The sequence below is a fragment of the Vespula vulgaris genome, chromosome 8 (genome assembly GCF_905475345.1).
Source record: "Vespula vulgaris chromosome 8, iyVesVulg1.1, whole genome shotgun sequence".
Classification (NCBI taxonomy): domain Eukaryota; kingdom Metazoa; phylum Arthropoda; class Insecta; order Hymenoptera; family Vespidae; genus Vespula; species Vespula vulgaris.
Window position 1 is genome coordinate 3,862,274 of NC_066593.1, and position 13,366 is coordinate 3,875,639.

The 13,366-nt window shown below is 29.5% G+C and overlaps 2 protein-coding genes and 1 long non-coding RNA gene across 9 annotated transcripts in view; 2 read left to right on the forward strand and 1 right to left on the reverse strand.

Moving 5' to 3' along the window:
* LOC127065773 (uncharacterized) overlaps positions 1-2,346 on the forward strand; it is a 2,427-nt gene extending 81 nt beyond the window's left edge. Inside the window, exons 1-2 of the long non-coding RNA XR_007782188.1 lie at positions 1-547; positions 2,140-2,346. The exon at positions 1-547 is cut by the window's left edge and continues 81 nt beyond it. This is a non-coding gene — a long non-coding RNA (uncharacterized LOC127065773). The remainder of the gene's footprint in view (positions 548-2,139) is intronic.
* Positions 330-8,585, reverse strand: LOC127065763 (protein Daple). 3 transcript variants are annotated; one of them, XM_050998562.1, is made up of 23 exons: positions 7,951-8,585; positions 7,724-7,812; positions 7,320-7,629; positions 7,131-7,244; positions 6,851-7,038; positions 6,693-6,774; positions 6,439-6,617; positions 6,206-6,332; positions 5,958-6,084; positions 5,433-5,767; positions 5,087-5,368; positions 4,895-5,001; positions 4,636-4,824; positions 4,410-4,569; positions 4,131-4,313; positions 3,768-4,055; positions 3,436-3,636; positions 3,185-3,330; positions 3,004-3,096; positions 2,859-2,922; positions 2,671-2,779; positions 2,462-2,574; positions 330-2,405 (listed from the first exon to the last, which is right to left on the reverse strand). In XM_050998562.1, the coding sequence occupies exons 1-23, from the start codon at positions 7,999-8,001 to the stop codon at positions 2,169-2,171; spliced, it is 3,774 nt and encodes a 1,257-aa protein (XP_050854519.1). In that variant the 5' UTR covers positions 8,002-8,585; the 3' UTR covers positions 330-2,168. The 3 variants fall into 3 exon arrangements, with proteins under 3 accessions (XP_050854519.1, XP_050854518.1, XP_050854520.1); XM_050998561.1 differs by having other exon boundaries at positions 7,320-7,644; XM_050998563.1 differs by lacking the exons at positions 330-2,405; positions 2,462-2,574 and having other exon boundaries at positions 2,747-2,779; positions 2,859-2,921; positions 7,320-7,644.
* Positions 8,586-8,779: 194 nt separating this feature from the next.
* LOC127065997 (dnaJ homolog subfamily C member 16) lies at positions 8,780-12,934 on the forward strand. Of its 5 annotated transcripts, none has more exons than XM_050999130.1 (12): positions 8,780-9,244; positions 9,366-9,432; positions 9,709-9,902; positions 9,979-10,259; positions 10,327-10,517; positions 10,617-10,951; positions 11,039-11,342; positions 11,440-11,600; positions 11,701-11,925; positions 12,052-12,265; positions 12,355-12,462; positions 12,563-12,934. In XM_050999130.1, exons 1-12 carry the CDS (start codon positions 8,991-8,993, stop codon positions 12,689-12,691), a joined length of 2,463 nt encoding a protein of 820 aa, XP_050855087.1. In that variant the 5' UTR covers positions 8,780-8,990; the 3' UTR covers positions 12,692-12,934. The 5 variants fall into 5 exon arrangements, with proteins under 5 accessions (XP_050855087.1, XP_050855088.1, XP_050855089.1 ...); XM_050999131.1 differs by having other exon boundaries at positions 8,781-9,244; positions 11,452-11,600; XM_050999132.1 differs by having other exon boundaries at positions 9,149-9,289.
* The last annotated feature ends 432 nt before the right edge of the window (positions 12,935-13,366 follow it).

The window sequence follows — 13,366 nt, forward strand, 5'->3', positions numbered from 1 at the left end:
TCCCTCTCTCTCTCCCACTCTCTCTCTCTCTCTCTCCCTCCCTCTTTCTCTTTCTCTTTCTTTCTTTCTATTTTTCTATTTCCTTCTCAGTCGCACTGACGTCGCTACTGCGACGACCGGCGCATCCCTCGTCTTTCCATTTTCAACGCCGCAGAAAAGTGCAGCCCCATCTGTATTATCCTCCACTACTCCATCCTATCTACGCTCCTCCCCGCACCTCAACTAGCTAACCACAAAAAACCACCCCTACCGCTCGTCACCCCTCGTCGAGAACAAGTGGTGGAAAGGCCGAGAGAGACCGTGTCTTCCTAAAAACTTCTTTCTCTCCTTCTCTCTCTCTCTCTCTCTCTTCCTGTTTTTCCTCCCCGTTTTATGCAACCCTCGTGCGCAAAGGAACGTACAATCTTCTCTTTACACCCTCTCCCTCTTTCTCACCAACACGCAACCAACATTTTTATAGGTTATCCTACGAACTCTCTTATGTTTCGAGAAAATTTTCAAAGGACTTTGAAACTGTTGTCTTTGGTACGAGCTCAGGGGATGACAGGTGAAGTTAACTATCGAATGATTTGAAATTTTCGCGGTATACTTCGATTCTCATCGTTTTATTTTTTGTCTCTTTCGTCCTTTTTTTTTATGTTTGACGATGGATGTCTATTAAACGACTCGAATTATTCGTGAAATATATTCGACAATACCTCGCGAAAATCTTCTCACGGATACTGTAAACGTCTCCGTAAAAAAAGAAATGTTTATTTCCGAGGAAAAACTAAGGAAAGAGATCTTCTTCAATTTCCACGAGATATGTAAATTCATAATGCATGAAAAGTATTATCTCAAAAACTTTTAACGTAGAGTAGAAAATTTGTTTTCAAATTAGACTGCGGTCGGGATAAAAGAAATATTGATGTTCTATAATCTATAGCATTGTCTCGATCACTGTCCTTGCGTACGAAACTTTAAACGTTTTTTATTATTACTTTGTCGTATTACGTCGGTCAATGTAATGGATTCGTCAATTTTATTGTCTCTTTTTTTTTCTTTTTTTTTTTATTCGATTTTCTATATAACACACGGTTACAAATTACATCGCATTATGCGCGCGTATATAAATTTAAAATATAAAAAACTTATAATTAAAGAGAACACATTAATGGCAAGTAAATGATGAGATAAGCTAGTATCTAATACGAATCGTATTAAAAAAACTTATCATATATAAGTACATAAATATATTCTTGTAAATTATAAAAATATTATAGTAAATGCGACAAAATGTGATATGAGTAAATTAATTAATTAAAACTTTCGTTGGTCTTAATGCATCGATTTAAAAATATAGTTTAACATGACGTGATATAAGATAAAAAAGAAAAAAGTTTTAATAAGATAAAATCGGTTCCTATTTAGATTCAGAAAGTTAGCAAATATAATAATAATTGTTGCGATCGAATATACTTGTGTCTTCGTTTGCACCAAGTTTGTACACAATTGATCTTCACATTGTATAGAAATACGAAAGAATAAAATTTCTACTATATCTCTTTGCATTCTGATAGTAATAGTATTTTTTTTTGTCTATGAAGGTTTAAAAATTTTGTATCGGTACCTATTATCTCTAAATTTTTGATGATTTATAGAAATAAATATGTATTCGTTATTCATCGAAATGATGAAAAAACGTGCACTCCATACATATAGTCTAGTCTTAAATATTTCCAGTTCGTCATAGAACCCTATACTAAATAGGATTCTTAAATAGTATTATAACAAATAAAAAAAGAAAAAAAAAAGAAAGAGATGCATTTTCTTCTCCAAATACGAAAAAAAGTATTTTGTATGTGGAAAAAATTGAAGTAATGTAATAATAAACTAATAACGAATTAAAGCGTCGTTAAATTAATAGAATATCCCTATAAGCTGCTTGAACCAATTAAAAAATTTTAGGAACTCGGAAGCACTCTTATTCGTATCCTTATCAACTTCGATTCATAGAAACAAACGTAATCCTTAAAATTCACAAATTACATACTATCACATAATCTAATCTTTAGTACATATAATACTTCACTATATATTATACTTCTAAATATGTTAATCAACCTCGATTTAACTTATCTAATTAAAATTTGTCCACAGAATAAAACTGTTACAAGCATGATCTCTATTTACACACATCCATATTCGTACCAAATTGGACAACCTGTTTTTGGATCCTTATCTGTTGGAGTTTCTGTAAGGCCTTCATCTTGAACCATATCTTTTGGCGTTCCACTATTAATATTTTTCGATTCGTTTATAACTGCGGATACTTTGTTGTATATTAAAAATGGACGTGCTTCTGTTTGCGATTCGGTCCTTAAATTCTGATCTAACTGAACTGTGCGTCTATCATCCTCTTGCTCCTATTAATATCTCGTTACATTATATATTAATACTTAAATTATATATAACATCTTACCGGTAAAGTGTTAGAAGGTGGTGGCGAATCATCGTTATAATAAACCGTTCTTCTAGTTCCTGGATGGCCCAGTGAAAATGCTTCGGATCCTAAACTTTTGTTATTCATTGATCCTGTGATGTATATATAATTTTATAAATATATTTCTTATTTTTCATAATCATGTTTCAATACTTTTTTGTTGATGGAACTATTAAAAAGAGTTTCACCTGTTACTCGATGATCTTCAATACTTGCATCAGAGTCATTTCCACCAGATTCTGATTCGTACGTTTTTCCTTCAGATTGTTTGCTATCGTCTGCCCAAGAGCGTCGTTTCTGTACTCCATCATGAATTATTTGTGAGAGAATAATGAAATAATTAATTTATATTAATGCTTTTACGTCTTTACAATACCTTGTTTAGAAGTTCTGAACTAGCTTTTTTAACTTTACGAACAAAACCAAGAGCAAATCCTTTTCTATGAAAAAAAATTAAAAATCATTAGAACGATGATTTCGAAAAAAAAAGAAAAAGAAAAAACAATTACTTTTTCTCTTACTTTTTTGTACTACAGTTTTCTAATTTTCGATAATGTTCCATTATCTTGTCTTCCAATTTTTCTTTTTGCCTATATAAATGATTAACTTTATCCCTATTAAAGAAAAGAAAATAATGATGAATTATAAAAATCTTTTTAATTGATATAAAATTGATTTAAATGTTCGAACGAATTAACTTACGTGTACATTTTCTCTTCCATATGATAATGTTCTTTATCTTCGAGCGAATGCGTCAAAAGTTCGTGATATTGACTAAAAAGCAAAGTTATATGTTCCATTAAAGAACGTCTATCGTTATCCAGACCAGAATTCATATGCAATAACATCTAAAACGTAACAAACAGTTAGAAGGATGAAATATTACGAAAATAAATATAAATACGACGATAATAAATATAAGTACGTCGAATATAAAATTTATAAAAGCATACCTCGCATCTTTGATTTAACTTATTTATTTGTAATTCTAGATTAGAACATCTTTCATCTTTACTACTAAGTTCACCTTGCATTTCAGTTTGTTTTAAGCTCAATCTATTCGTCTCTATTTTATTTTTTCTATAATCCTCTTGTAAATTTCTATATTCTATTTTTAATTTTTCTGTCGCTGTATATAAGTTCCTAAAGTCGTCCTACAAATGATAAATAATACATTTTATAATATATGCATATATTACAATATATATATGTCAATATTTTATTTATATAATGTACTTATTTATTTTTTTTTCCCAAGATGACAATAACGAATCGATTAACATACCGTTAGCTTGGAATGTTCTCCTCTTAAATTATTTAAACTCTTTGCATTGCTAATCAATGTCTCTTTGTCAGTCAAAAGAGCCTTGTTCTTCAATTCCAATCTTTCACACGACTCACGTAACATTCTCATTTCATTCTTTACATCTCTCAAACTAGATTTAAGTGTTTCACGCTCATGAAGTAGGTTCTCATATTCATTGTTTAATTGCTCGTGTAAAGATTGTAACGTATCTTGATCGTGAAGTAATTCCGAGTGTGCGCGATGCTGCATGCTACGTTCTTTCAAAAGCTAATATAATATAAAATTGTATAATTATATATTAATAAAAGTCAATGAGTAACGGTCGAATCATTGCATACTTACTTCTTCCTTCTCAGCAACAAGCTGTGAATTTGCAAGCTGCAATGCTGTGTGTTGCGAGGCTAATGAAGTACTTTGAGATTGTAAAGTAGTTATGTACACTTGAAGCTTTGTATTGTCTGATAAAAGATTCTCTGACATTGTTTCCGTTGCAGTTAGTTTTGATTGCAACTGCTCTTGTTCTTTCTGAAAATTACAAAATATCCATGCAAAAATGTCTACGTTCGTAATAAATACGGATTGTACTACAATCCAATGATACAAAAATAATAATTAATATACCTTCAATGATTCTATCGTTTTTTGTAAGGCACTGTTAAGATCGGATTGACTGTTTTCATCTGTATTCGTTGATTCTGATTCGATGACTGAACGATAACGAGAAGACTCTGATTTCATCGATTTTTTAACATGATTTATTACCTCTGGATTTTGTCCAATTCTAAGAAAAGTTAATGACCGATTAGTTTCTTATATAAATATCATCAAAATATATTTCACTAAGTACCTTTCCAATATATTATCCAAAGAAAGAGATAACATATTATCACTAAGACCAAGTTTTTCTAAAACTGCATACAATTGCTGCGTGTTTAACTTTTCTGCAACTAACTTTGATTGCAATGTCTCCAATGTTTCTCTATCAATTGCAGCTCTTGAATCTAATTCTTTACTAGATCTTTCGACTTCTTGTAATCTATAATAAAAAATAAATAATTATTAGTTTTTTCTTTTTCTTTTTTTCCCAATTATATAAACAGTGATACCTTAAAATTTGTGATAAAGAATTATGAACTTCCTGTTCGAGTTGTACAACTTTTCTTTCTAATACCTCGATCGTATTTGTTGCTTTGTCCAAAGCTACATCTTTCTCCTGTAAATTAAATATGATAAAACGTATCGTCTACAAGATCTAAGGTGTAGATCAAATAAGATTTTAAATTTGTTCTATTACTTACCTCAATTATCTCTTTGTACCTATGTGTATCTCTTTGAGCGATATCCTTTTCTTTTTCTAATACTGCAATTTTTGACTCTAAATCGGTGCATTTAGATTTTATATCGTTCATTTTATGTTCGATATCTTTAAGTTCTTCTACCTTTTGGTTTGTTATTTCTAATGTACGTTCTAAATCGTCTGCACGTCTTTGTACGCTCTCCAGTAAAGATTGTACGCGTTGTTTTTCTTTTACGACAACGTCACATTGTTTCTCTAACTCCATCATCTTCCCATGTTGTATCTATATAAAAAGATATTTGATTTTAATTTATTATGTAAATAAAAGGATCCTTTATACGACATACTTGAAGATCCTGCTGTTGTTTTTCAAACGATGCTCGCTGGTTTTTAAGAGAATTCTGAAGCTTTTTATTTTCCTCTAAAGCTTGTTTACATACTAATTCAAGATCTGAATTTTGTTGTGTTAATCGTTCACTATTATCATTCAATGATTCAATTTTTAATGTAAGTTTTTTCTTTTCCTTTTCTAATTCCAAAACACGAGATGAATTTTCATGAAATGAATTTTCCTTCAATGAATCAATTAATGTTACTAGTCGTCGATTCTCCAATTCTAATTTAAGCGCTCGTGTTTGTGCATTATTAGTTAGTTGATCTGATAATCTATTGTCAGTGTGTGCTAAAATAAAAAATATTATTGCAATTATTTTCACCTGTACAAATAGTATAAAACTGATGTATTACAGCATATATAGCTAACTATACCAGCTGAGTTTCTAATTCAGAATTATTAGTATATTTTTTGTATAAGATGAAATTAACTAGCTACTTTCAGCTTATCTTGATTTCTAGAAAAACGCGAATCTTACCTGGTTCTTCCGAATCGCTGATAGATCCAGCTAATGCAGCTTCGTTAGCTGCAGCTTTAGTTAGTCTATGTAATTGAGCATTTTCTTCTATCAATTCTTGATATTTTTCTTTATCTGCTGCTCGTTCCTGAGACATTTAAAATTACTTTTATCAATTATGTTAATGAATATTAAAAAAATAAATAAAAAAATTATTTATTTCGTATATACAAAATAAATAATAAAATGAATAATTTTTATATTCTTACCAAAGCCATATCATTGAGTAATTGTTTATATTTAATAATCTCAGATTCGAGTTCCAGAACCTTATCTGCTCTTCTTCGTGATGAACTTAATTGTTCCTCAAGCATTTCTCGTGTCTCCATCAAGACTCTTTAATTGCAATGTACAATAAAAAATATTTTGATGAAATTATTCCCATTTTAATGAACATTGCAAAATAATATTTTAGTAGGACATATAATCGAAAAAAAATTACCTATTATCTTCGCGTAATTCTTCGATACGAGTTTTATAGAATTCAATATCTGTCAATTTTTCTCTGTAACGTGTTACTTCTATTTCTAAGCGATCAGCACGTTCTGCTCTTTCAATCACCGCATCTAATTCGTCTCTGTATGACTTCGCTGTCCGTGCTTCATGCATTAATTCCTGGTTCTACAATAATAAAATCACGAAAAATATGTATTTTTTATTAAGTTTAAAAAAAAATCTTAAAGACGTATGTTTTACCTCTTGTTTGAGCTTAACCAATAAAGCTTTATTGTGTTCAAGTTCTTCTTTACATTCAAGCAAAGCTTCTGTCTTTTCTTCCCTAAAGTAAACATTATAGAAATATTATAAAGAAAATAAAATATCTCCATGAAATGCTAGCCAAAATTTCTACATACAGTTCTTGTCTCTGTTTTCTAACTTTTGACTTCCAATCGGCTAACTCAACGGCATAATGATGACTATCTTCTCTTTCGGATTTTGTAACTGGATTAGATTGTTGAACTTTATTTATTTCCTCGGCTTCTGCACTAATGGACGAGTCATTTCTTTCAGAGATTTCATTCGCGGCTACGTTACCCCATTTCTGTTGATATTAAGAAACAATATATTTTTATGATATATTAAAAAAAATTTTACTTCAATCAATATACCAATATAACACATATCAACACATACCTCTTTGTATAAATTTAATTCCTGAACTATAGTTTTTATTTGCATGAAAAGACAACCCATATTAACATTTTCCATAGCATCTTGAGTAACTACTATATCTTGATTGTCCGTAACCTATAGAAATTATTAATTAGAAATACATTATTAATTATTATAAGACAAACAAATTAAATTTGCAATAATATATACCTGTTTTATACATTCAACTATCGCAAGTTGAGTATCAACATTAAGAGTTTTAATTTTTGTTATAAATTTTTCTTTGTTGGGACATTGTACTGCACATCCGAGAAGTAATAATAAAAGCAACTTCATATCAACAATATGCAACTCCGGCTCTTTACCTAAATTTATCGTATCAGGTAATCTTAATAGTACATGACCTAATTCTTCTTCATAAAACTGTTTCATATTTCCAACTATAATCTGCAAATTTTTTGCACGAATAACTGGATTTCCACCGGGTGGGATTACTTCGTCGTGCAAAGGTTCTGGATCACTGTAATAATTTATCCTATGTTTATATATATATATATGTATATATTATAGTATATAATTGAATTAAAAATTCTTTATGAATTAGAACAACTTACATTTGTAAAAAAACATTATGCAGTAGAATACCATCCACTAAATCTTCGTACGTAGATAATACATCAGGATCTTCAAGACAGCTAGCAAACTATTACAAAAGTATCTTAGATCAATTAAATGCATATTCAAAATTAAAAGCTTACGAAATAAAGATGATAACTGTGCAAACAAAAAATATATCATGTCTTTTTTATTAAATATCAAATTATCTTGTAAACATACTCACCCATGTTACTAACGGGCCGGATAATAAATCATCAATTGCAGAAGATGCCATTTTAATAATTTTCTTGTAATACAATTCTATTAGAATTATTTACAAAATAATCACACTTGATTATGAGAGAGAAGCACAAGTAGTAAATATTTATGTCATATGCAATAGTATGCACATGCTGTTCTCAGAAAAAATTTTTACTTTCATTTACTTTCATTGTTTTCTTTAAAATGATAATTTATTACAATGAGATAAGTACAATCAATTATTGCATTTTACGGATAATTGTCACACAATCAAAAAATAATTATATTCTTATACTTCATAACACAACCTTTAATTATTCATTAGTCTTCCCACGTGTACTTCAAAGATCGTCCTAATATTCTTTGCGTAAATTTCTTCATATAAAATTACACCTCCTATGACAGAATGTACACGACTGATTCAAGAATGGTCCGTACTAGGGGGTACCTTAATATACCCCCTCACGGTATGGTAACTAGAGTTATTTATTACATGTATGCAATTGCATCTAGTTATAAAATTAAAAATATGAATTATTTTAGTCAAACCTTAACGCTAAATATATGCTTCATATTTAGTTTGTATTTTTAAGAATTGACAGCATGAGTCAACTTTGATCGATTTCCAACAATTTGTTAAAAAAGAAAAATCAACAATTTGACAACAAATGAAAAGTATCCATAGTGTAACGCTCGAAATTGATTGGTTAGAATTTTATATAATCGACCAATTGTAATAGTACTATAAATCCATTGAGAATACTTCTTCCAATTACATGAACCTATTGGCTTCTTAAGCTTTCTATGTGCAATTACCTTAAAAGATTTGTCAATATGGTCGTTCTATGACTGTATTGTGTAATTTTGATATCAGCATTTTATTTGTGAAATAAACTATAGTCTCAACAAAAATGTACGGTTATTTCTTTAAGGAAAGCAGTGCTAATTTAGTCTAAAATTGAATCAACGATAAAGTGGTTGTTATAAACGAACGTATATATATACGCAATTGCGTTACACATAATGTTATTGATTGATATTTTGATGACCTTCGTATCAATAAATAAACGGCCGAATTATGCTGTAAAAGGTGTGGGGGGCATATTACCATTAATGAAATTCTCTTTTGTTTTGGTAACTCTTTTTGCGGTCTGTGAATTGTTACCTTTTACCGTTGGTGCGGAACATTTGGGAAATCCTTATGAAATATTAGGCATTCCAAGACATGCCACTTTACGAGATATTCGAAAGGCATACAAAAACCTTGTTAAAGAATGGTAAATCATTATTTTTATAAAATAATGTTATTATTATAGAAAAATGTAAGTGATCGTTATTATCTAAATTGTTTGTTATTATAACAAGTATCGTTAAAATTAGATGTAAAACTTTGTTTAGGCATCCTGACAAAACTGATCATCCAGCCGCTGAGAATAAATTTGTGGAAATAACAAAAGCTTATGAGGTAGGTTGCGTCACGTTTACAACATTATTTTGAGAACTTATTCGTAATGAAATTAACTGGAGATATAAAAGTAATTTAATTAAATCAATTCATTGATTTTAATCTAAAATAAATTACTTGCTGTTAACTTTCTGAGATTTTTTAAAAGCAAACATTTTGTTCTGTGTGTATTTTATTCAATTTTTAACATGGTGTTTTACATGATTATATTTGTTATAATTATTATCTACAAGTTCTGAAATATTAAGTCTTTTATCACAATGTTACTTTATTTAGCTTCTTACAGATCCTGAAAGAAGGAGAAAATTCGATAATCATGGGATAACCGAGGAGAGCTTTCCTAGACAGAGAAGAGAAAGCAGTCGTTTAAATATATTAGATCCATTGGAAGAATTCTTTGGTGGAAATTTTAAATTTCATTATCAAAATCGTGATATCGCATTGTTCCATAAAATGAGCATTACATACAGGTATATCGTAATTATATTTTATAAATTAAATTAATTAGAAGAAAATACTATTTTCATGTAATCATATATATTTCAGATCCTTTGAAAATGTGATAGTACCAAAGACTTTCCGGACACCATATTTAATTTTATTTTATTCAGATTGGTGTTTTGCATGTTTACAAATTGAACCTACGTGGCGGCGTTTAATCGATGAATTAGAGCCACTAGGAGTTGGTTTAGCTACAGCTCATGCTGAAAAAGAATCGGCTTTGGCTAGACGACTTGGTATGCATACTCTTCCTTGCCTTGTTATTACGATGGATGGACGTACTAGTGTTTACAAAGAATCGTTATTTAGCGTCCAGAAAGTTGTTGGTAAGTATACGGTATATACTACTGTTAAAAGAATTATTGCGTAATATATCTTTTTCCTTTTTTACAGAGTTTTTACGAAATAAGTTTCCATACAAGTTAATACAAACTGTGAATACCAACAATATAGATGCCTTTTTATCCGGTTGGGCAGATAATAGAATACGTGCATTAGTATTTGAGAAGAGAGATTCAGCACGTTTGCGTTATTTGCTCATGGCATTTTATTATAAAACACGTGTAGCTTTTGGCTTTGTACAGGTAATATGTTATATGAAATTATATTATAAATTATAGAATTAAATTGTTTGCTTAAATACATAGGAGTAATTTCAATTTTTAATCGTTTTTATGTTACAGATTGGAAAATTAGAAACAGAGGCAATTACATCGAAATATAAAATTTCTGGTGATTTAGATACTTTGTTACTTTTTAATGAAAATTTTGAGAAACCTATGGCATCTGTTAGTATGAAAGATATACCCACAGAAACAATGCATAATGTTATAGCAAGTAATAAGTTCCTTGTTTTACCAAGATTGTCAAATCAAGCAGTATTGGATTCAGTTTGTCCTCCAGAATGGCTTAGACCACGAAAACGATTATGTGCAGTTTTAATATCTCAACAAAATAGTGCAGTTCATGATTTAGCTAGGCACAAATTCAGACAAGCAGCACTGGAATCGTCTTATAGGTAACTTACAGTTGCTTTAATTATTAAAATAATTATTATAAAAGCATCAACGTTCTTATTAAATCATTATAAGATTATCATTTACAGCACTGAACGAGTCAGGTATACGTACGTATTTAAAGATACACAGCCAGAATTTGTCTCTGCTTTATTGGCTGGTGAAGGTAGTCCATTAGAACCATTAATGCACATTGTTATTATATGGAGAAGAGATTCGAATCATTTAAAATATGAATGGTTATCTAAGGGATGGTTTGAAGCAGCTCAAGATGAAAGTCAATGGAATGAAACACGTCATACTTTAGAGCAAACTATACAAAGATTGTTATGTGCTTCTGAAGCTCTTCCATATGCAGCTATAGTAGGAGAGTTAGCAGATGAGCATGCACAGGTATATATATATGTATATTGCAGATATTTACATATTTGCATATTTCATTAATGAAAACAATATGTATAAAAAAAAGAGAAAAGTAAAAAAAAATAAGAATTTTTTACAGGGAACTGTAGATAGACTTATAGGAAGAGCATTACTAGCTGTTGATTATATATCGGACAGTTTTACAAAAGAACAAATTTTACCTTTAATATCAGTATTAGCAACTTTGATGTTGATTGGTGTAGCTGGTTATGGAATGTCATACCTAGCGTATGTATGATACGTTTTTAAGATATTATTTTAATATTTCTCAATTTATTCATAAACTTGTTTAAGATTGAAATATTAAACATAGACGTTTTCGATATAGAAAATTAGAAGAAGCTAATGTTCAAGCTGAGAAAGCTCAGCACAAGGAAAACATTAATTCTAATGCATCACAACCGCAATTACGATTGCATGAATTACGTGCTGAAAAATATAACGGGCTCGTTCGCCTTTTGAAGCCAGGCTGTCGAACAGTTATATTGCTAGTAGATGCTCAAAGTAGGTTAAAGTTATTGCCAGCTTTTCACAAAGCCGTGTGGCCTTATAGGTGTGTTATAAAATAATAATATTTATCGTTAATCTAATTTTAATACGAATCAAAGTATAATCAATGTGAGATCGAAATCTTCATATACAAAGTACGATCAAATTCTTATCTTGCTTTTAATTTTAGGAAAAATAAAACACTTATGTTCGGCCATATGTCATTAGAAAAAGGTCTTGATTGGTATAAAAAACTTCTTTCACTGACTTTACCAGAACAAAAGGAACTGAATATAAACGCGAGAAATTGTGTAGGAACCGTGTTATCTTTAAATGGACATCGTAAATATTTCTGTATGTATCATGCTAAACATCCAGAGAATATTAAGGGGAAAGGTTCAAAGGTTCGTGTCTATTTCTAATTCTCTCTTTTCTTATGTTTTCGTTATTAAATAATAATAATGATGATGATGATGATATTTATTGAACATAGCGTATGGAGAGAATAACTAAACAATTTAGTCAACGAACCGATGATGCAGAGGCTGGTGCATTTATTGGTTTTGATAGTTCCAATGAATCTGATATTTCTCAAGATGAGGTAAGCAAATAAATATTATTGTTGCATATCTTGTTATATACAAGCTTTAACAAAGTAAATAAATTAAATAAATATTTTTGATTGATATATTTCTATACAGGCAAGTGGAGATACTGTTTTATATCATGAAAATCTTCTGGATGGATTACCTATGTGGCTTGATAGATTATTTGAAGGTTTAACACATCGTTATTATATAAATTATTGGCCTGAATTCACTGCCAAGTAAATGAAGGCTAAAACGCGTTTTATATCCGAATATGTCCTTAATATAACAAAGTTTACCTAGTCAAAAAAGTTGAATGCCATTGCAAGGTCTGTGATTAATGTTAAATCAGTGTATACAGATCAAATCCTGTATAAAGAACACACGCATTAACTCCATATTAAACGAAATACCTAGTTACAGAAATTTAGAATTTTTAGAATCTCCTTTACGAGTTGTTGAAAAAAAAAAGAAAAGAAAAGAAAATACTTATCATGAAAGTTAAAATATAATCAATAATCACACTTAGCACTTTATTCAATTTAATGTAATTTATATATTTTCATTTGGGTTATTCTAGTATTTCTTGATAATCTGTACAATGTGTTTCTAGTCAATGTCATTTAAAACGTAACAGTATTTATATCGTGCAATATAAATGTAAGATTCTGTCTATTTAATGAAAATTTGTGATGCAAGTACATAGAATAACCATAAAAAAAGTCATTCTTTGTCTTATATGAATTATTAGATTATATTGTATAGCTTGTCCATCAAATTTTTATATATATGTTATATAATTTCTATTTCTAATATTGCCAATTTCTTACTCTACAATAATAATAATAATAATAATAATAATGATAATAATGATACTGATAATGATAATGATAATGATAATGATAATAATAATAATAA